Below are 24,076 nucleotides of genomic sequence, written 5' to 3' on the forward strand. Positions count from 1 at the left end.
GGCGGAACACCAGATACACACCGCTCTCGATCAGCTGGTGTACCTGTGGCTCCGTTTTCAGAAACACAACAACGGCTTTGTTCATCTTAGATGCAAAGCTTAGCTTGTCATGTCCTACCTGCTCCCCGACAGAAAGCAACACCTCCTCCACAGTAACGGAGCCGTCCGGAGGGACTATCCGGACACCTTGCCGGATAGTCGGCGTATCGGCGGACGCCATTCCTCCCAAAAACACGGAAGAACCCGATGACGATCTGTCCATCACACAGCCAACACTCATACAAATATTAAATAATCTTACCTGACCATGCAGAAAGAAACACAGGAAAATACAGAGAGAGAGGGAGAGAGATAGAGAGAGAGAGAGAGAGATAGGGAGACCACAGTATGACCACCTGATACCGACACACTGCAGGTCAGAACTTGCTGATCTGCACACGAAGGAGGTTAAAGCCTTGTCCACACGTAAAGGTGGAGAGAGCAGGAACAAGCAGTGGAATGAGCAACACAGCTAAACGTGTGGGTAGCACTCAGGCCAGCGTTAGTGGTTTTAGAGTTATAGAATATGTTAACGAGCGTGAAGCTTGTTTTCATTTTGTCCACTTTGAGTCTGTTTGCTGCGACCTGATTGGTCAGAGTGATTTAAGGTGGACTGACTCACTGTAGGTGTAGATCAGGGCGTGGACGACGTGCTGGTGTCCGTGGATGGAGGCGAGGTGGAGCGCCGTGTAACCCTGGAAACAAACACAAAGTATTATGGTCTGTTAACACACAGACACACTGATGACAAGTGTGTGTGTGTGTGAGAGTGTGTGAGTGTGTTTGGGAGTGTGTGTGTTTGTGTGTGTGTGTGTGTGTGTGTGTGTGTGTGTGTGTGTGTGTGTGTGTGAGAGCGTGTGTGTGTGTGTGTGTGTGTGTGTGTGCGTGTGTGTGTGTGTGTGTGTGTGTGTGTGTGAGAGCGTGTGTGTGTGTGTGTGTGTGTGTGTGTGTGTGTGTGTGTGTGTGTGTGTGTGTGTGTGTGTGTGTGCGTGTGATCAGCTGACAGCACTCTGACAGATTCTGTGTTTTAAACATCAGTCGTCGTCGGGGCTCGTTCAGCATCACCGTGTGACAAACTTCAGACTCGTCCTCTTAATCAACTCCGACTTCACGCCAACTTCAAACCGACTTCAGAGCGCCTCTTTACTGTCATTTAACTCGGTTTAGCGTGCGACTGACGGAGCTGTGAGCGTTAGTTTCATGTCTGACGGCGGCTCAGGATGACGGGCGGCTCGTCCTCCAGGACTGGAAGGTGTTAATGTGAACAAACGAAGAAGACAAAGAGACGATCGTCACTGAAATATGACACCACACACACACACACACACACACACACACAATCCTCTGAACACACACATACACACACCCACACGCTCTCACACACACACAATCCTCTTAACACACACACACACACACACACACACACATCCTCTGAACACACGCAAACACACACACGCACACACGCACACACACACACACACACACACACACACACACATCCTCTGAACACACGCAAACACACGCACACACATTCTGAACACGTCAGATGGAGTTTGAGAAAGTGTTCTGGATTGATTTGTTATCGTTCTGCTTTCAGGGTGCACTCACACTAGGTCATCCGTACTGTTCCCAAGCCCGCTTCACCCCTAAAGTCCAGTTTGACCAGTGAGAGTGCGCCGTACACTTCCTCGTCCCTGACCCGGTTTGAAGAGGTGTTCTTCAGCATGGTACACTTCATGCACGAGCACAAACACGGGTACACAACGTGGTCAGCCTTCATTCAGGAGAAACCCCGGAGTGTTCTGTATCTGACTAACATGACTCAGAATAAGACACAAAGTCAGTAAAGGAGCTGTCATGTTCTCTGATGTACGGACGTGGACTCAAACGTGTCCCTGTCTTATAAACTGAACACGCTTCATGATCACATGAAGCCATGAATGTGTTGTATTACGACGTTTGTCCAAGAGGTAACCGTGCTCAGGCCCGGTTAGTCCTGGAGCAGTGAGAGAGCAGGCCGCATTGCTCCCTCTGCTCCTGTGGCGGTGTATGAATGGATTAGTACTTAATCTCTGATGTATGTCGCTTTGGATAAAAGCGTCTGCTAAGTGAATTGTAACATGTTGAGGAGCTTTAAACATACTTACCCCCTGCAGAGAGACGAGAGCAGCAGGAGAGAGATCAGAGACACACACACACACACACACACACACACACACACACACGCACACACACACACACACACACACACACACACACACACAGACTGCAGTGAAGATTTGTGAGAGCTATATTCAGTTCAGATCTACGAATTGTCTTCAGAAACTCACTTACATGCTGTCGTAGAGATGAACCAAGAGGAGGACCAGAAGGATCAGGAGGAGGACAAAGAAGAGGACCAGAAGGATCAGGAGGAGGACAAAGAGGAGGACCAGGACGAGGACCAGGGGGACCAGGAGGAGGACCAGGGGGACCAGGAGGAGGACCAAGAGGAGGACCAGGAGGAGGACCAGGGGGACCAGGAGGAGGACCAAGAGGAGGACCAGGAGGAGGACCAGGAGGAGGACCAAGAGGAGGACCAGGAGGAGGACCAGGAGGAGGACCAAGAGGAGGATGAAGAGGGAGGGAAAAAAGAGACAAAGTATTTTTAGTCAACCTTGTTCATAATCTTTAAACTAAATGATTTTAACTCTTAAACATGTTCCTGATTTATCCTTCATTCAGACTGTGAATATAAATGACCTGATCATGGACGACTCATGCAAACATTTTGAATCTAAACGAACACACGAGTGAAACATAGAGGAGCCTGACTCCTTCTTCAGCATCTGGCTGCAGACGTCTGCTCTGTGTCTTTCATCTAAAGGTGATTTTCCTGTTCAGCTCTGCAGGCTGAGGATGGAGAGAGACTCCCCGACTCCTCGAGGAGAGTCTGATGGACCAGCACATGAAGCTCAGTGGACCCAAAGCGGCGCCGACAGCGAGCTGTTTTTCTCCTTTTAATGCTTTTATATGGATTATTGATTTTTGATTAGCCGCTGCTCGAGCTGAGGCTCTTTTCATCTGAGCCATTACCTCCTTAACGATCAGAGACAAAAAGTTCATTATGTGGTTACGGAGCCAATGAGTGACTTGTCTGCTTTGCTTTGCTCTGCTGGCGTTTAACCACGATCTCCAGCACGAGGAGCCCGAGATGAGAAGATTAACACTGAGAGAACGCCGACCACGGCGCTAAAGAGAAACAGACGGCGGTCTGCACCACATCAAGTCAAGTGGTTTAACCTTGTGAACCTGAGTGGCTGGTGGGGTAATCGGAGGTGAAAGGCCTCATGGGAAGTCCACTGTATGTTAGCTCAGGGTTAAATGAGAGCAGGAATGATGTAATTGGATAATCAAAAAGCCCCCACTGACTCTTCAGTGTGTGTGTGAGTGTGTGTGTGCGTGTGAAGGCTCACCAAGAGAAACAAACTCATTAAACCAGTACAGAGAGACTACTGGTGTTAATATGTGAGTGTTTTGAACAGTGATGATATTTTAGGGTGTTGTTAAAGGTCTAACCAGTAAAATGTGTAGTGAGTGAAATGATAAAGTGAGCTTACTATATGATCAGACATTAAGGAAACATGCTCTGTTGAAGTGCTGGCTTCTCTGACAACAATGCAGCAGCCAGTATGTCCTCCTTCTAACTTTAGATTCTGGTCCTGAATGCTCTGGATTTGTTTGGACCAGAGAAGGTAGGCGGTTTTAAGTCACCCCCACATGTCCGTTTTGGATGCCCCTCAGTTTGTCAGATATGAGAGCAGTTATCAGGTCAAACCAACAGGTGTTGCAGCGATGGAAGTGGGCAAGAAAGCTGGTTCAGATAGAAGTGATTGTACCCGACCTAAAAAGCCTCTGCATGTTTCTAATAAGCTGAAACTAGCAGAAACAGCTCAAACTAGGATCAATATTGGAGATGCTTTTGAAAAATGGAGAGAGGTTAGAACACAGAAAGGTTTACAGGCCGATGCAGAGCTGGATAAACACTGAAGCTTCAGTGTCCACCACATGGCAACCTGTGTGAGCATCGACTGTAGAGAGGAGGGGGGAGACAGCTCTCTACAATGTTTAGAATTTAGACTACAGTACCCATTTTAAACACTAGGTGTCAGAGTTACATAAACCAGTTTCTCGGTTATCGACTCCAGAAAATGTCAAACTGTCCCTTTAAATTTTTATGCAAAATGTTTGTTGAAGAGCTGAAGACACATCGAGATGTTTTCTGTGATTGTTTATGCAGCGGAGCTCGGGCTGATCTTATTAAAGTGCATGACGGGTCCTGACACACACACACACACTCACCGATCTGGCGTTGACGTCGGCTCCGGAGCAAAGCATCACGTCCACCGCCTCCTGACAGCCCTGCTTGGCTGCCCAGTGGAGAGCTGTCTGAAAACACACACACACGCAAACACACACGCAAACACACACACACACACACACACGCACACGTGAGAGTGAGAACAGTTTTTCTTCCGATTTAAAGTATGGGGTCATTTTAATGTTCTCTTTATTAATTAATAATATTCTCAGTTAGTAAGGTTGTTTTTTTTTACTCAAAATTAAAAAAGGAATACTTACATTTTTAAAAGTCAATAAAACCTGAATATTCTGAATACTTAAAGGAAGAATGTACGACTTTTAATCCAGTAGCTTCACATCACCTGTGTCCTGTATTGGTGTGTCAGCATGCTAATGTTAGCGCTCTTTAGTTAGCTCATAGCTTCATAATGCATGTAAATTAACCCAAAATGAGCGTGATCTAAAAACTCTTACTAACATCCAAATAATCAGTGAGTATCTTCTTCTTCTTCTCTCTAGTCCTTCACTAAAACAGCTTTTATACACAAGGGGAGGAGCCGGCCGTCCCATCCATGTAAACACGACTCTGACAACAACACAGCCGGACTCGAGCTTCTCACTCATTGTAGACAGTCATGACTCAGAGACACATTTACACAGGATAGACTTGATTTAAGATTTATTTATGGAGAACATGTCGCACATTCTTCCTTTAATGTCATTAAATTATGAGAACACGGCTCCACGGTTGCTTCAGTTTGTCCGTTTTGAGAAACCTGCTGACACCACACACGCCGTGCGGCTCCTCATTTAATGATTCTTTATCCGTTTATTTATTTGCGCTCTCTGATGTTATCCCACAGAACATCCTGAACATGTGTGACCTTTTTCTGTCTGCTATATTTAAACAGAGAGTTTTGTTCCTGATTCTAACCCCCCTTCCTTTCTCTCCGTTATTTATTTTTAACCTACGGTGGCCTTAATACGCCACTAAAGCTCCGACGTCTCACGGCAGGATGAAACATCGAGACCGAAGTGATCCAGATGTGCGAGAACATCAGAGGACGTTTTACAGACACACGGAGAGAGAGAGAGAGAGAGAGAGCGAGAGAGAGATGAGCATTAGAGCAAGAAACGGCTTTGAAGCGAATTCACGCTTAATTAGTTTAAACAGATTTAACACACACACATACACAAAGACACACACAAAGACACACACAAAGACACACACACATACAGACAGACAGACACACACAAACACACACACAAAGACACACACAGAGACAGACACATACAGACACACACAAAGACACACACACAGACAGACAGACACACACAAAGACACACACACAGACAGACAGACACACACACACACACACACACACACACACACACACACACACACACACACAAACAAAAACACACACAAAGACACACACACAGACAGACAAGCAGACAGACAGACAGACACACACACACACACAAACACACACACACAGACACACACACACACACAAAGACAAACACAAAGACACACACAAACACACACACAAACACACACAGACAGACAGGCAGACAGACAGACAGACAGACAGACACACAGACACACACACACACACACACAAAGACACACACAAAGACACACAAAGACACACACACACACACACACACACACACACAGACAGGCAGACAGACAGACAGACAGACACACACACACACACACACACACACACACACACACACAGACAGACAGACAGGCAGATAGACAGACACACACACACACACACACACACACACAGTTAAACAGACGGATGTGAACACGTTAAATAAAGAGATTAGTGATGAGTGTTAATGGAGATGGGATAACTGTCCTTGAATGCTTTCTCTTTAGCACAGAATTAAAGCTCCTATTATTATTACAGAGAAGCGTGTGTGTGTGTATTGTGTCTGTGTGTGTGTGTATTGTGTCTGTGTGTGTGTCTGTGTGTGTGCGTGCGTGTGTGTGGAGGACGATGAGATGAGTTCATTAACACAAAGTTAATTTCACACATAAGAGGAAAACACAGAAACATGTCGTGATGTTTGGTCTGCTGATTCTCTCCTAAATCTGCTCGTTAACGTTTCTAATCATGACAAATAATAAATAAACTGTCTCTGCTGTTGGGACTTTAAACAGAACTCTGTCAGAAACACAACTTATATTAAAGTGACGGCACACACGGTAGGCTACAATCCAAACTCCACAAAACGATACGAGAGATTACAAAACAAAACAAATAAGAAACTCAAACCAAACATTACGGTATGATAGGATACTAAACTATCTGGTACAAAAAGGAAGGATATGAAGCGAATGAAATGTGATTAATCGCACTTTACTATTTAAATGTAGCGATTTGAAATGTAAATGTTGCCATAGTTACAATACCTAAAGATGCTAGCGCTAACAGTCTGTGCTAACACAGTAACTACAGTACAGAGAGAAGGTGATGAACTTACAAACTGGACGTGTCCGAGGGTTAGAAAGAGAAGAAGACACATTCAAAAGTTTACACACACACACTGATATAAATGTCCTCATAGAGTCATTGGCTCTCACTTATCAATCTGGTGTCAAAACCAGCACAGATTTAGGTGTAGAAATCATCGTACGACAGGGTCCACGTGGGACCTATGAAACATACGTATCTGGCTGATCACAGCGTACGCATGACCGGGTGTTGATAAGTGTGGCGGCTGGAAATGATCGTCATTTAAATACCACGCCCCTATTTATTCACGGTTTAGCGGTCATCACCCCCAGAGTTTATGGCATGGAGATACGTAACATGGCAAAGAAGAGAAACGAGATATGACCTGAGTGACACCATAACAGAGAAAAGAGGAATAACATTGTGTTGTCTGGCAGCCTGAAATGTAGGATTAAAGAGCTTCAGAAGAAATGCGCCTGCATGGAAATCTCAACAGCGATGGTGTGAATAACCGAACTCCAGCAGAGTTTTTAATATTTAATTTAATTTGATATGTAACGTACATAATCTAGGCTATAATATATTTCTTTATACTTTTAGTTTAAAAAACCTGGTCAGACCATACGATCGCTACAATGTAGCCTAGTGTTGCGGGTCTTAAAAGAAGAAGCACCCGGACTGGAGGCTACAGCCGTACCCCACCTGCAATAATCCCTGATCGAGGAGCGAGTGGCTTCTTTCGTCGGTTCAGCCTCAATGTCAGGCCCAAGAGGCTAAAAGTTGTATTTAGTATCCTCTGGAAGTTTTTATGTCCTTTTAAAGTAACTGTTTTTAGTTTTTCTGTTTTAATTTGTCTCAGTATTTTCTGCAGTGATATTCCTGTGCGCTGAACGTTTAACATGTATTTACTGAAAGCAGCCTCTATAATCTTTAATCTTTAAAGTAAATCGATTAAACAAACAAAAATTAATCAAATAAAACACACAACTAAATAAATCACCTGACAGCTCGCGCTGCTCAACATTATTTAAAAAGCAATGTAGCCTACAGAGATCGTTTGAGGTGAAGCGTAATATAAAATACATTTTAGATATCTTATCTAACAGTAAATCTGTGAACCTCTATCTGCCTGTCTTAACAAGCACTGTTATAGTATGATGTAATTATTCTCCGACACAGACAGATTCGCTGCACTGCAAGTCCACACTGAGTTGAAAACGTGTGTACACGAGCTGAGACCTGGCGTGGGATTTGAGCGTACCCTCCTCCGCTTACGTCCAAATTGATAAGTGCTGAACTTTGCATTGAAATGACCGTACACCCATTTTATGCCGTACGTACGTTTGATAAGTGAGGGCCATTGTGCTTTCAGGAGCATGATGACTCATCACAGACTGATTCAACTCGCAGTGATTAACGGTAACGGCAGACATCAAGTGTGTGTGCGTGCTGCAGGTCAAACACACCTCGTGGTATTCTCATGTTTTCTATTTAAAGTGTTTCATCCGTCTGAATCGACCTCTGATTTCATCTTTCTCGTTTATTCTCCCTGCACGTCTCCGCTCACCGCCTCCGACCTGGCGGTGAAAGGACAGGTTTTAGCACGTGGCTGTGATTATTTTGAGACAGGTTTTCTCCATGTGCGAGCTCTCCGGACGCCGTCCCTCTCAGGGCTCATGTTGTGGCTGTAAATGGGATCAGACAAAGTGAACGCCGTTTTCCACCCGTCTAATTTTCAGCGTGAGAACAAGCAGGACACGTTCATCAGGGGGGTTCAGGGTGGTTAAAGGAGCTTTATATTGGCGAGGTGTGTCATAGGAGGCCCTGAAGGTCAATAGCAAAAACATTTCATGAAATTAAAAAAAACACTTTTTTTTTTGCTTTTCTAAAAATTGATTTTCTTGAAATATTATTTTTTGTTAAATGTTTTTTATCTAGTGAAATGTCCTAGCAATTGACCTTCAGGGTCACCGTAGTGTTGGCGTGCTGATACTGACTGACCACTGAGGGGTCTGAGTGTGTGTGTGTGTGTGTGCGTGCGTGTGTGTGTGTGTGTGTGTGTGTGTGTGTGTGGGGGGGGGGGGGGGGGGGGGGGGGGGTGTCATGATGTCAGGTTGCTTTAACAGCCATAGTTTTCATTAGCAGGTGCTAACTGAACCCCGCCTCCCCTGCCGGCCTCTTCCGACACCGAGTGAGATTGTTTGGACTCAAACTGAGTCCCACAAACACACACACACACACTCGCTTTTTTTTATTCTGTCAAAGTTTGGATGTTTGGTTTTTTCTATGTTCCACTTTGTTATTTTATGTCATCTGTGAGTCTAGTCAGTTCCTCCAGTGTCCACTAGAGTCTGTCTCCTGCAGTGAGTCAGTCCCCATAGAGCCCCATGTTAAAATGTCTAACCCCAACATCCAACAGCCGAAGAAAAGCGTGCTAAAAAGATTGTCCCACAGCCAGTCCAGAAGGCTAGCCAGGGGTGGCATGGGCCCCCCTTGCAATCTGATTGGCCACCCCAAAATCCAAATCAATGATTGGCTATGTGCCTAATCAGAGGCGGAACTTCTTCTATTCAGGCTGTTTCCATGGAAAAACTTGTGGACGTTTAAACAGCAGAGAGTCTGAACAGTGACCAACAGTCTCTGCAGGAAACACTTTCACACGGTGCTGACATGACGGACACCTGTCCGCCTCAGCAGGACACTCCAGCCTCCATTAAACAGCCAATTCATCATCCTGTAACACATACAGGAGGGGGGCATCACAGTGACCCAGCACAAACTGCAAACAGCCCGCCAACAGTCATCGGGCGTCTGTCGGCCTTGCCGTGTCTCAGGAGCGATGGGCAGAGAGTCAGCGCCGCTCAGCTGAAAGCAACACGCTAACAGAACATCAAAAGAGGCGTGGATTTCACTCCCTCCGTTTTGATCAAGTGGAGCATGAAAAGGAGTGTAACACTCTCAACTGGCTCGAGGGTCACACCATTGATGTTGTTATTCCTGCACGGGGAGGTCCATGCAGCTGAGGGGAAGAGGGGGATGAAGGAGGAGGAGGAAGAGGAGGAGGAGGGGGGGGAGAGGAGGAGAGGTCCTCCTACTGCTCCTTTTTAGCAGGAGGGGGAGGAGGCGCATCAAGAGAGGCCATATGGAGCGCTCCTTTAGAATAGGAAGCTCACCATAATGCCGTGTGAAATTCGGGTGCTGGCTTCAGTGGAGAGTTTTCAAAGCAGACACAGATCCACCATATGTGGAGCCTCTCTCATTGGATTAGACACTTTGAGTTTTTCTGAACATATGCTGAGACGAGTGGAGACAGAGCTGCTGTGAGAACATGAGGACAATCACAGATCCAAACACTGCTAACACAGAACAAACTCTCTGACGCAGAGAGCTGTAGAAACAATCAGTGAGCGACTTCATCGTCCTGAAATCAAGCTGGAATGATTCAATCTGTTTTTATTTCTCTGTGGTCGTCTTGTGTTTCTGTGGAGTTGATCTGTGGAGTTGCGCCACCAGGATGAAAACAAAAAAGTTCAGAGTTCAGACGACAACGTTTTCATAACAACCTTTGTGCACAGGGATAAGGAAAAGCAACTATAGCAAGTATAGACACCAGGCTGGTAGTTTGCGGTGTGACTTTGTAGTGAAACAACACATCTTTGCGTCTCTTTGCAGCCATTTGTGTGATTTGTAGCCGTTTTGTCTCACATTCTTTGTCTCTTCTTGGAGCTTTTGGTCAACGTTGCTGTCATTTAGGGCGCACTCACACTCGGCCCAGTTGTCCCGTACCGTCCTGAAGCCAGATTGTCCCCATTCCTCATGCATGACTTTATGTTATCATGAAGGGTGTTCAGTTTACAAGACAGTCGGACAGGGACTCAAGGTTGAGTCTGCGGCCGCACATCAGAGAACATGACAGCTCCTTTACTGACTTTGTCTTATTCTGAGTCATGCTAGTCAGATACAGAACACTCCGGGGTTTCTCCTGAATGAAGGCTGACCACGTTGTGTAACCGTGTTTGTGCTCGTGCATGAAGTGTACCGTGCTGAAGAACACCTCTTCAAACTGGGCCAGGGACGAGGAAGTGTACGGAGCACTCTCACTGGTCAAACTGGACTTTAGGGGTGAAGCGGGATTAGGTGCGGTTCGGATGACCTTGTGTGAGTGCACCCTTAGTTTCTTGTGTTTTTGTCTCTTTTTGTCATTTCTCGTAGCTGTTTTGTTTCTTTGTGTCTCTCCAAAGTTTGTGTTTTTTCTCTCTTTTTACTCTTACTCAGAAGTTTTGTGCATCTTTGTGGCCATGGTCTAAATCTCTTTACAGCCAGTTCTCCATCCATCTTGGGCATTTAAGTTGCTGTTTTTGTGCTACGTTAAGTTTCTTATGAGTTGTTTTTTTGTCTCTCTGCAGATAGTTTGTGTCTCTTTTTGGTCATTTTATGTTTTTTTTTTGCTGTTATTGTGATAATTCTTTGGTCTGTTTTTTAGTCTATTAAAATCTCTTAGTGACATTTTGTAGTTCTATATATCTTTGTAGTTCTCTGTGTTTGTTTCATGATGTACTCTTTATAATCATCACAAGTTGGTTGTTTTTGTCCTCCTCGCTTCAAAGCCGTGAAATCTGGTCTTCTAGAAAATCGAGCGGATGGAGAGCAAGGAGACGTTGGTGTGAATTGAATATCTTGTCGCTGATTGTGTTAACATCAGTTTCTCTTATCAGCCGAGGAGCCGAGCAGCTTCCCTGCAGGCCGACTGTTTGCTTTAATATTAATTAGCATGTAATTACACTATCATTACACATCCCCCCAGTGTCTGCCCGGACGCTACCATCACACCGCTTCATAATGAGCATGACCTCTCCTTCCTGCTGCAGCGTCCAGCAGATAAATCACAGACGGATTAAAAACAACAAGGCCTCAGGCGTGGAGTAAAATGTGTTGTGTGGAAGAACAAGAATGTGAGGGTGAAGTGTAAACTGTGCCCAGGACATCACTCCCTGCAGAGACAACATGCTAACACTAAGCTAGCAGCTAAAGACCCCCGGACCCAGAGGGAGGCATCAACCAAGCATCCAGTCTTCTTCTAGCTTTGTGTCTTTTTGTAGTTGTTTCTGTGTTCTCGTTGTTGTCTTTGTTTAGCCTCTCTGTTTCCTCTGTGGACTCGTGTCTTTGTGGACGTCCATCCTGGACCTGTCGCTCATGCCTTGTAAACCCGCTCAGTAGTCCGTCCATGCTCCTAATATTACCCATCCTGCCGACGTCTGTAAACAGAGCTGCTATAAATACCTGAGCAGGTGTTGTGTAGCAGGACGGTGTTTAGCGTGTTGTCAGGTGTTTCCTGCTCGCAGCTGTCAGCCTCGCCGAACAGAGGACGACATGCCACGCACAACACCTCCTCACTGTTCGCTTTGTACACAAACATGCCACAAAAATGGACGTCTCCGCGAATCTCATTTACATGACCTGCATTTACATCAACTCACACACACACACTCACACACACACACACACACACACACACACACACACACACTCTTCAAAGAGGCTCAGACGTCTGAACAGCCGAGTCGCTGAGCAGACGGAGAGACGGAGGGGAGGTCTGTGTGTGATGTCACTGCAGAGCTGATTACTGTAAAGATGAAGTCGGCGTGTTTGTGTCGATGTTTTGTGATAACGCAGACAAAAAGAAGAGACGACTTACCCCCTTTGTGTTCGGCAGGTTTACATCACACAGGTCAGCAGAGAGAGAGAAACAAAGTGAGTTATTTAAACTTGTCAGCGTGTTTTAAGGCTGGCTACACGTTATATTGTAATTACACCAGAACAATCGGGGGCGTGGCCTGATTCAAGGCTTGTCGCATCTGATTATTTGTCCAAGTGTGTGTTGTCACTACGATTATTTTACTGCTCCACATCGAGTCAAAGACCTGAACATGTTTGAACTGCGTTAACACACAGAAAGGTTTACAGACCGATGCAGAGCTGGCTAAACACATCTCCCACATCTCCCGCAGACCATACTTGAATACAGATGAATCGTACCCGAGACCACCTCTTAGGGGGACTTAGGCTCAGTACCCGAGTACAGAACATTGGTGTTCACACTGATTAAATGAACTTGACTTCAGGGTCAAGTGTGCCCGGATCCCTAAAGTAAACCAACATAAGAGATCATCATTAAAATGATAGAAAAAAAGTTTAATGTCTTTAAAAAGGATTGTGCTGAATCTCAAACCTCATTTAAGAACAAACGTTTAATCATTCACATCTCCTCTGATATAGTTGATCTGTCTCACTTTGTGATTCTTCCTCTCCTGTCTCAGCAGCTTCTGATCCAAACTAACAGGATATTCCTCCCTCCTCCTTTCAGTCTTTTATTCATTCATAAGAAGATTACTAACTTTACGCCTCTTTAAATGTTTTAATTTCCTTAAGCCAATTGTTTTCTCTGACACGGACTTTTAGCCATTAGAGGACGGACTTATCACTGAGCTGCTGATAAGAGGAAGCCAATCAGGTTAATCCGAACGCTTCCTGTTTGTTTGAACTGTCAATCACAACAATCAGCCTCTGAAATCAGACCACAATGGAGGTTCTTGATTTAACAAAGAACTGACCAACAATAAAATCTCTAAATTACAAAAATGAATTCCATCACAGAGGTTGTTTGTTGGAAAGATTTTTGAACCCTTTGAGGTAACTTGTTATTTTGATTCTGAGATTTCTTAAAAGTGATCTATTAAAATCAGTGTCACCATAAATGATGTCAGTCTGGGACACCTATTGAGTAGTGTTGTGAGATTTGCAGGTCTAAACCTCCTTATTCATCTGATACTGGCGTCAGTAATATCCCTCATTTCTGCCTCGACCTGAACTGCTTCATTTCAGCTGCTGTCTCTTTAAGGCCCCCCTCCCCACTCTCCTCTGCCAGCTCTGTTTGCAGTTGCAGAGACATTTGACTGAGGTTCTGGGTGGGCGTGTCCTTGATAGAGCTGCCTGGGTGGGCGTGTCCTACAACTTTGCTCCATGCTCTGCTCTGATAGGTCGGCAGAACCTGACCTCAGGTTGTGTTTTTAAAAATGTAAAAGGACATTTTCTAACTTGCTGCTGTACTTTCAAGACACATTAAAAGTCATTGTTTATCGAAAACAGAACCGTTTGAATCGTTTGACTCACCGAGATGAAATCCTGACGAGAGCAGAAAACCAAAAAGGACGAGAAACAAAATTAATTCAGTTTGTCTGTAAATGAACATATCTGATTATTAGCACATGGAGACAGAATAACTATGACTCTTTACAAACCAAGCAGTGTTAATTTCGTCAACAAAATAAATGACGAAAATATTTGTTGACGAAGGTCTTTTTAAATTAGTCAACTATGACGATGACGAGACGAAACTCCGCTATTTGACGATTTGATAAATAATATTACTTCATCATCTAATTGACGAAAATGTGACGAAAAGAAAACTACATTACAAGTGACGATTATCACGTCCCCCTTCAGCTGTTCTAAAAGTATTGTAAACCATAGCATACTTCATCAAAGGTGTGTGTGTGTGGTGAGTGCAACAATGTGCAGCCTGGAGCCTGGAGTCTGCAGGTTCGTGAAGCCCCGCCCCCTAGAGCTTCTGATAATAAAAATAAAAGCTTGCGTCTGATTTTGTTGACTAAAATATCTTCTATTTTCGTCAACTAAAATTATGTGCAATTTTAGTCAGTAATTACTAATTGACTAAATTAAATCAATAACAAATAACTAATATCTGACTAAATATAAAGGACATTTTCGTCAGGAGACTATGACTATGACTAAATTAGAAAATGGTGTGAAGATTAACACTGAAACCAAGGCTGCAGATTCGCTACTAGATCTTCAGATGCTAACATCATCATGCTAACATGCTAACAGTAACAAAGATAACACACTGAATGTTTCGCAATGTTTACTTTCTCAGGTTAGCCTCTTAGCACGCTAACATCAGCTAATAAGCTTGTATTAACAGATCGAGCTGAGGCTGACGGGAATGTATTTTCGTTTTGCAGCCTTTTGATCATAAACGTAAGCGTTTGACACATTACAATGTTGACCAGATTATAGCGCTGTATGAATAGTTAGAGGATATGATATGGAATAATTTGGTCCTGGTGCAAATGCTATGTTGCAACAGGCACAAAAACCGCATCCCTGTGCCTTGTGAGATTTCTGGTTCACTGGTCAAGCATTGCAGATGGCGGGGGAATGGACAATCTGCCAGGTCCCCTGCTCCGGCACAATGACCAAGTTGGGATCTTGGGACATGAGAGCTACCTTGGATGTTCTATATAACAGAGGTCGAGGTGAGGGCAGGTTGAGCGATACAGCCCAGGTCAAAAGGTGCCCCAAGCCTCGGAGTCTGAGTCCAGCCTGCCCCCCCTCTGGCTGGAGCATATCTTACAGTTGGAAGAACACTGGATGCAAGCCCCTGAGTAATTTCTACCATGATCTAAGGCTATTCTATTCAGTTTGCCCATCAACTTCAAAGACCCAAACTGTCTTCATGGTAGTGAAGCCGAAATTCAAGACTATTTCCAGGGGGGAAATATTATATCAGCAAAAAAATATTTCCAGATTCCTACCTGGGAAGGACACTAGCGATTCCACAGATTTGTCTTAGACTGCAAAACATACAACATGAGGGATCTCCCTACTTCTTAACCAGGTGCATGGAAGCAGTTCTGTTACCGCTGAGACGAAAAGGGGAAGAGAAGGAAGTTGAGCTGCAGAAGCCATCTGCATGCCATTGTGCTTATCACCAGATAGTTGTGGTTATCCCTCCGTTGGTGGGAGAGCAGGGCAAATATTTGCAGAGGAAGCATAGTAGGCCCAGTGATGCATTACCAACTGGTTGGAACAAATGCTTCACAGACTGGTTGCGGGACAGTGCTCAGGAGGAATTGTGACAGCAGCCGTTAGAGAAGTCGCAGCACAGCCCAGCCCAGCACAGCACATCAATGTTCTGGAGATAAAGGCAATCCACCTTGCCCTTTTTCAAGTCCTCCCACACCCTCCAGGTCATCACATGCTGGTGAAGACAGACAGTGTGGCCACAGTAGCCTACATTAACAGGCAGAGCGGCTTGTGTTCCCGGCTTTGAGTGTACACAAGGTTTCGATCCCTGAGGGCGGTTCATGTCCCAGGGCTGAACAATCTGGCAGCTGATCAGCTGTTCAAGGGGGGTTCAGACCCAGGAGGATTGAAGCTGCACCCTCAGGTGGTTGCAGGTATTTGGTGCTGCTAAAGACGAGCAGCAGTCAACCTGGTTACATCACAGGAATCCACCCACGTTCCCTGATCTTCTCCTGTGGGAGTGGTCGCCATGGTTCATCCGTGGCCATGTGCCCTGCTTTGCTTCCCCCTTCATGCTTCTTCCACCTCTCCTGCAGAGAGTGCTAATGGAGGACATGAGGCTTGTCTCAGAGGCCCTGTATTGGCCTCACATAACGTGGTTCACCATCATCCTGCCGCTGCTGGACAAGACTCCATGGGAACTTCCTGTCCATCCGGACAGCTGTCACAGGCACAGGGGACTGTGTTCCATTCTGGACCACATTACTAACTACCCTGTCTTTGCTCCCTGATAGAAACAGCTCTGTCCTGAGCTTCAAACACAGGAAATCCTCTGTTAGACTAGCTATTGGTAGCTGAAAAGCTTTAAGGGTTCAAAAATCACTGTCTCGATCCCTTTCCACTACGTCCAGTTCCCTCATATTCTTCAGTATCAGACCCATACCTGATCCGAATTAGGTGCATCCCCAGTCTTTTCAGTTATTTCGGTAACATCAGTTTTATTAAAAAATCACAATGACATTAGTTACATCAAAGGGTTCAAAAATCACTCCAGCAAACAACCTCTGCTATGGATTTCATTTTTGTAATGAAATTACAGATTTAATATTATTGTTAGAAAGTTCTTAATTAAATCCAGACCCTCCATTGTGGTCTGATTTCAGAGGCTGATTGTTGTGAGTGACAGTTCAAACAAACAGGAAGCGTTCAGATTAACCTGATTGGCTTCCTCTTAGCACCAGCTCAGAGATAAATCCGTCCTCCGCGATAAATCCGTCCTCCGCGGCCGGATAGCTCAATGGCTAAAAGTCCACGTCAGAGAGTGAGCGCTTTGAAAAAACAATTGGCTTAAGGAAATTAAAACGTTCAAAGAGCCGTAAACAAGTTAGTAATCTTTTTACGAACTAATAAAATAATGAAAGAAGGTTGAGGGAGGATGATCCTGTTAGTTTGGATCAGAAGCTGCTGAGCATCAGACAGGAGAGGAAGAATCACAAAGTGAGACAGATCAAATGGGAAGATTTTTAATGTAACACTGTGATTTACTGACAGGTTGAAGCCTGCAAGGACCTTCAGTCTGCTCTGACAACCAGCAAAATCAGAGAGCAGATATTTAGTGTCTTCATCTTGATCCTATCAGAAGAAATATGAACAATATGTCACCATGGTGACTATCTCTCCACTCTGTTGCATATATGTCCTGAGCTGATCCATAGGGTCAGGTTACATTGTGCATAACTTGCTTAAAGAGAATGCAACAGTGAGGTGGCTAATAATAGTATAATAGCACCTGTGCACAATACCGTCACAGATTATAATTGAAATGGATAAGATCCCTGAGAGGCCTTGAGCTGGTGAGATAGTCTCTACACTCGACAAACCATGGTTACAATTTCTGGCCATACGTTCTCTATCATATTGAGATTATCTCTCCACTCAGTTACATGTTTTGAGACGTTTCTGCCACAAGAAGTCCTCCAAACAATAAAAACCATACGGGTGTGCATTCAAAAGAATCAACAACGTGGATGCCAACAAACTATATACAAATGTACACAAGATACAAACCCAGAGTCTAGCGAGTATCCTCGAGTAACTTCTAGCAAGTTACCCTGGCACCAGAGGCAACCAAGGTTAGCCTGCCCTGCTAGACTCTAAGGCTTGACTAGAGGCCGCTCCGACCGGCCACACCAGGCTGATGGAAAAGTAGCCACCACTGGGCTAGACCAAGCATTTGTTCCCTTAAGGACTTGCTTGTAGCCACATTAAACTGGTAGATACGGGCAAATGTAGAAGGAAAAAAACAAGAGTGGGCCAGAGTGCAGATCTGACTTAAGACACGCACCACACCACAATGCAGAGGAAGCCACCAAGCCCCAGGTAGAGTGCGCCTGCACACCTGATGGACAAGGTGCCCTAGTGCCCACATATGCCTCCTGGATAGCATCTACCATCTAGTGGTAAATACAGGCTTTCAGCAGCAGTTAACCAAGAAGCACCGGCTTAATACTGATCAGTTCTCCTGTAAGTCTCTGTCCGGTGCACTTAACAGAGACTTCTAGTGACCTCACCGGACATACTAGTGAGCATTTGTGCTACTGCCTGGTGTAGAGAGACTTCAAGAGTCACCTGACCAGGCTGAGAGTCTGAAAGGACCTTGGGGAGGAACAACGGATTTGGCTGTAGGACCACCCCTGCACCCTCTGTCAGGAACGTGCATCAATCCCAATGAATGGAGAGAACCTGAAGATCTCCAACCCTTCTGGCAGTACAATTGAGGAATTGGTTGCCAACTTCCTCAGACAACTGGAATCGTCCTATATGAGCCGCCTTGATAGCTGCAAGCATTTCTTGCAAGAACTGCATAATCTCTTGGGCTGAGCATGCGAGAGGGTCTGCCTGATGTTCCCTGCACCATGTCACAAAGGCCCTAACCATAGAGCGCCTTCATCGATGGGGCATGAGCCCCCTGCAGTGATCAGACCACAGACTGCAAGACCGCCATGGCTAACAGCTCTGTGATCTCAGGGGCCAGGCCCAGAGCCTCAGTACCTGGGGAAAGTAAGGGAGGTGTCAGATGAAGCAGCTAAAGCCAGTCAGTGGATTTGGATGAGTAATACCAGTTGGTGGCCAAAATAAAGATAGGAAAAAACCATCATCTCCTTTGTTTTTCTGTCTTCTCTCCGCTCTTCCCTCAAGAAAATGGGGGAGTAGGGGGAGGTAGAGCAACAGCCTCGCTCTGCTTGCCCCGCCCTCGTCCTGAGATTTCTCTTCTCTTCTTTTTTGATTTTCTCTGGTGTTCTCCTTGATGTTCTTTTTATCTGTAATATTGGCAACGGAAATAGTTGCACTATGTTTGTGGGGGACTTTAGGGGCCATTCTGTAGGGTAGGTGGTTCCAGCGTGGTCACGAACTAGAGCTTGCATGGTGGTGATGCTGTTAAAGCTGGGATGGCCATGAGGGACTGTAGGTAAAATTTAGAAGTTCTGCTTGTGTGTATGGTTCACGTGAGAGCTAGCATAGAGGGGGTTACTCTTACTCTTCTTAACCTTACTCTTATGGTAAATATTGTCTGATTTTTCTAATGCGGCTCGAGCTTATCGACAGTTATCTCTCAGTCCTTCACTGAGAGATGTTCAAGTATAAAAATAACGTGTCACACAGGATCCCCTGTCTGTCTGGAATAACATCAGTGTTTGATATACTTTGCTTTAAATTAGTTGTTTGTTCACCTTCTTCATGACGAGGCTCGGCTCCTGAGCGAGGAGACGTTTCTGGGCAGCCATGTTTCCAACAGCTGAGCTCTTTAACCACTCTCTCTCCAGAGGATCCAGCTGCACCCTGTGGAACAGGGACTGGGGGGGATAGGTGAGGTCCAACAGGTTTCTAATTATTAATAGATTAATTAATAAGTACGACTATATACAGTTTCACCTGTAAGGCTGCAACATTCTCTTATTAAACTCCAAAGATCTATAAACTTCTATAGATGTCAAATATCTTCACAGATCTTATTTCAAGGCTGTTTTGGACGCCCCTCGATTTGCCAGATATGAGAGCAGTTATCAGGTCAAACCAACAGGTGTTGCAGTGATGGAAGCGGGCAAGAGAAGTGGTTCAGATAGAAGTGATTGTACCCGACCTAAAAAGCCTCTGCATGTTTCTAATAAGCTCCACGAGCAGAAACATGCTCAAACTAGGATCAATATTGGAGATGCTTTTGAAAAATGGAGAGAGGTTAGAACGCAGAAAGGTTTACAGACCGATGCAGAGCTGGATAAACACTGAAGCTTCAGTGTCCACCACATGGTCGGTTTACGTAGATTGTAGAAGCGTTCACACAAGCCCTTTTCAGATGACTTTCTTTGCAAAAGTGTCGTAATGAAGCTCAGGCGTCTTCAAGTCTTTGTAGATTTAAGTTGATCCTAATATTTGTTCCCGTGCTGTGAATTAAGATTGTGTCATATTATGTGTTGTGTAAGCGCGAGAGAGCAAGGCATGTAAACACACAGCTGAAGCTCCACATACACACACACACAGTCAGACATGTTTGAGACATGACACCTGAACACACACACACACACACACACACACACACACACACACACACACAGCGCTGCGCTCCCTTCCTGGCTCCAACGATCCTGACCCGACCCTGTAATGTCTCTGTTACTACTTAGATGGCCACACAGAAACACACACACACACACACACACACACACACACACACACACACACACACACACACACAGCAGGAAATTATTATTCCAGGAGTAGTTTGATTTTCTCCAGAACTCACCATGAAAGAAGAAGCAGCAACACTTCTGCTGTCGTCCTCCTCACTCTGAAACAACAACAACAAACCGTTAAACATCAACAACAACAAACCGTTAAACATCAACAACATCAACAACAACAACAACAACAACAACAACAACAACAACAAAGGGGGGGGAGGGGCTGGTAGGAAAAGTCTTGGTTAACACATGAAGCTCACTCAGAAAAATTCAGAACATTTTCAGGAGATTTCTGTAGATATAATAAAAGTATAAAAGGCCCAAAAATAAATCCCCAAAAATTCACAAACAGAATCGCTGACACCGTCCCTGGCGGTCTCCCACGCAATGGTAGCGTGTCTGTCCAGTTGTTTGTCCTGTGGAAAAGATTTAACGAAATTGTCTTATAACTCTCAATGAGGTTGAAAAATGATGTTCTCTCACCGTGCAGATCTCTGAGCAGTTTTAAATAATCACAATAAACACCTGATCCCTCCTGTGTACACTGACTCCCACACAGGAGGATCATGTATTAATAATGATCTTTGTGATAATGCCGCTGCTGCCGCTGCTGTGTAATTGTTTCATTATTTAAGACTCCTGTAGACACACGGCGATCGTCCCTGAAGGAGTGTTAAAGTTTAAAATCTAATGAATCCATTCAATCCTTAAAAAGCCTCTTTGAGCTCTCGGAGGCTCCGAAAACACTTCAGAGACCACTTTGATCTGAACACCTGACATCTTCATCCTCCGTCTGCTGTCACAGAGCAGCTTGGAGAGGTCTGCGCTCCGTGTGTGTTAATGAGCTTTATCTCATTTATTCTGTCTTTCTCTGCATCAACAAATCCGTTTCATCTTTCCTCAAACACTCATTGTCTCACTGAAGCCCTCACTGAGTCTTTGCACAGCACAAACACTGAAGCTCAGAAACATGAACATGAACCGCTGACAACTCTTATTGTAGTGATGATGGTGATGAAGAGTCGGCGAGGAGCACTGCAGGAGAAGGACTTTTAGTATTTCAGATTAAATGTTACCTTCATCACTGACTGTGTTCAGTCCAGCAACAATAAGATTCACATCTTCATTCAAGGTTAATCATGCAAGTTTAATGTAATGTGTTACCAATCTGTGGATGGATACATGTGGGTTTGCTGTAAAATTAAAGTGATTTGGAGGTTTGATAAAAAATGTCCCCATTATCTAGGATGCATTTGAGTGGAAAATGACAAAAACTAAGTAAAAGAGAGCAGACGCAATACAACAAAGTCTGAGAAAGTCTTGGACGGTGGTGGAGGGCGACTCCCTTTTTAAATCATCCATGGAGGATATAAGACTTGAAGCAACACACAGCAAGAGAGACGCCGGCTGATGAAGATAAATCTCTGAACACATTCCTCCTGAAACCTAAAGAGCATTGGCCAACAGATGAGGTCTCTGGGGCCCAGTCACATGGGGAGGGCCCATGGAGGTCAGTGAAAACATGGTCCATCCTAACTGTTTTATTTTACACCTTAATACTCACCATGACCTTTTTTTTGTAATGTTACAGACGTAAGCAGGTCCAGAGGGAGCTAATGTTAGCCAAGAGGCTTCTGGTCAAATGTGCATTCTTTGAGGGAGGGCTCATTCACTGGACCTTTCAGGGGCCCTGCCATTTCTGCAGGCGGGCCTGTGTGGACGTGTGTGTGTGTGTGTGTGTGTGTGTGTGTGTGTGTGTGTGTGTGTGTGTGTGTGTCTGTGTAAGGAGGGTCTGTGGAGTCACTGGTGTAGTAAAGGCCGGTTGGAGGAAAGAGGACCTGCACCGTTAAAAAGAGAAGAAGAAGAGACATCTTTGTTTGCTGGTTAAATGATCCCTTCAAATAATCGCTCAGACGTCTTTTTCTTCTTCTGTTGTTTTGTTTTTGTCTTTAAAAAAGAAAGAGGAGATCAGGAGGAGACATTAAAATAAATCAATCCTGTAATTGTTCTTCTTTGAGGCCTCCTGGTGGACTAAATCATCTTTAGTTTGTTTCATCTCTAAACGTCGGTGTGATGAGTCGTCTTTCTGTCTCAGCTCGTCTGATTCGCTTTATTAGCATCATTGATGAGAGAAAAACACATTTAAGAAGATTCAAGGAGAAGAAAGGAACAAATACTGATCCCTGGAGTCTGTGCACACACTCAGGGGTAAGACATTTAAAGCAACAATATGTAGGAAATCAGTTTGGGGCTCTTCGGCGCCCACTGAAGGTCTCTGAGTGCAACTTACTATCTATCAATTTTCACGAGGTCGGGAGGGAGGCGTCCAGGAGGATCCTAATCAGAAGCCTGAACCACCTCAACTGGCTCCTTTGGATGCGAATGCGGGGCACCCTCCTGGAGCCAGACCCAGGGGGTTTGGGGGGGCTCAATGGCGAGCGTTTGGTGGCTGGTTTTACCTCCATGGTCGGGGCATGAGATGTCAAATAAAGAAATGACAAGAATGGTGTGAACTAAACTTCTATTTTAAATCTCTTCACTTTCCTCTCCTGTCATCCCTTGTTTCCTCCCCTCAGCCGCTCGCCCCCTCTCTCCTATCCTCATCCCCTTTTTTTTTTTTTTTTTTTTTTTTTTTTTTTTTTTTTTGTTTTTTTTTTTTTTTTTTTTTTTTTGTTTGTTTGGTTTGTTTTATTTGTCTGACTACGTGAGCTACTGGATACCTGAATTTCCCCAAGGGGATGAATAAAGTATCTATCTATCTATCTATCTATCTTTACTCCTCCTCCCTCTCCTCCTTGGTGTCTCCTCTCATCCTTTGTTTCCTCCACTCAGCCTCTTGCTCTTTCTCTCCTCTCCTCATCCCTGTTACTCCTCCTCTGCTCCTCCTTTGTCTCCTCTCCTGTCTTGTTTCCTCATCTCCCATTTCTTTCCTCTTGTCACCTTTGCTCATTCCTTCTCTACCTTCTCTATTCCTCTTCTTCTTTGTCTTGATTATCTCTCCTGTCATCCTTTGTTTCCTCACCTCAGCCTCTCAGTCCTACCCCCTCTTTTTTCCTCCTCTCCTTTCCTTCTCTCCTTCATCCCTCCCTCTCCCCCCTCTTATTCAATTAGGCCTCTAATTGGTCTAATATTCTCTGATTGCTCATTAGTGGATGTGAGAACAGACTCAAATGACAAGATGACGATGTTACCTGATGCATCGTGATAGAATTGATCATAAATGATTCATTAGTATAACAAGGCAGAAACCCAGGAGGCGGGACTTCCTCTGTAATTACTCGTCTCAAATCAACCAGACGCCTGCAGTCACGTATCGGCGAGCGTCTGAAAATTAAATGTTGCTAAAGAGTCCTGGGAGATGGACGTATTAAAGAGCGAGGAACGCTCCACTGACGCGACTCTAAGCTTCATCACTGCGGAGGTTTAATCCAGCTCTGAGAGAGACTTCAGCTCACTGACGGAGGACGACCAGACTAACTTCCTTTTATTCTTCACTTTATTACGTTTAACTCTGGAGAGGGAGGCGTTATTATCTCACTCACTGTTTAATCCCCACACGACATCACTCTGTAACTCCTCCTCCTTCAGTCGTTTCAAAGTCGATCTAATAGAACAATAACCTCCAACAGGGAGAATGGCGTCTCTCTCATGTCCACAGAGCGC

The 24,076-nt window shown here is 44.8% G+C and overlaps 1 protein-coding gene across 1 annotated transcript in view; it reads right to left on the reverse strand.

Annotated features, from left to right (window-relative positions):
• LOC132973023 (ankyrin repeat domain-containing protein SOWAHC) overlaps positions 1–24,076 on the reverse strand; it is a 58,313-nt gene that overhangs the window by 13,588 nt on the left and 20,649 nt on the right. Inside the window, exons 6-9 of the mRNA XM_061036219.1 lie at positions 20,476–20,520; positions 19,409–19,531; positions 4,375–4,467; positions 662–734 (exon numbers count right to left, since the gene is read on the reverse strand). Coding sequence (XP_060892202.1) covers positions 662–734; positions 4,375–4,467; positions 19,409–19,531; positions 20,476–20,520 — 334 coding nt within the window. The remainder of the gene's footprint in view (positions 1–661; positions 735–4,374; positions 4,468–19,408; positions 19,532–20,475; positions 20,521–24,076) is intronic.

Source organism: Labrus mixtus, chromosome 4, assembly GCF_963584025.1.
Source record: "Labrus mixtus chromosome 4, fLabMix1.1, whole genome shotgun sequence".
Classification (NCBI taxonomy): Eukaryota; Metazoa; Chordata; class Actinopteri; order Labriformes; family Labridae; genus Labrus; species Labrus mixtus.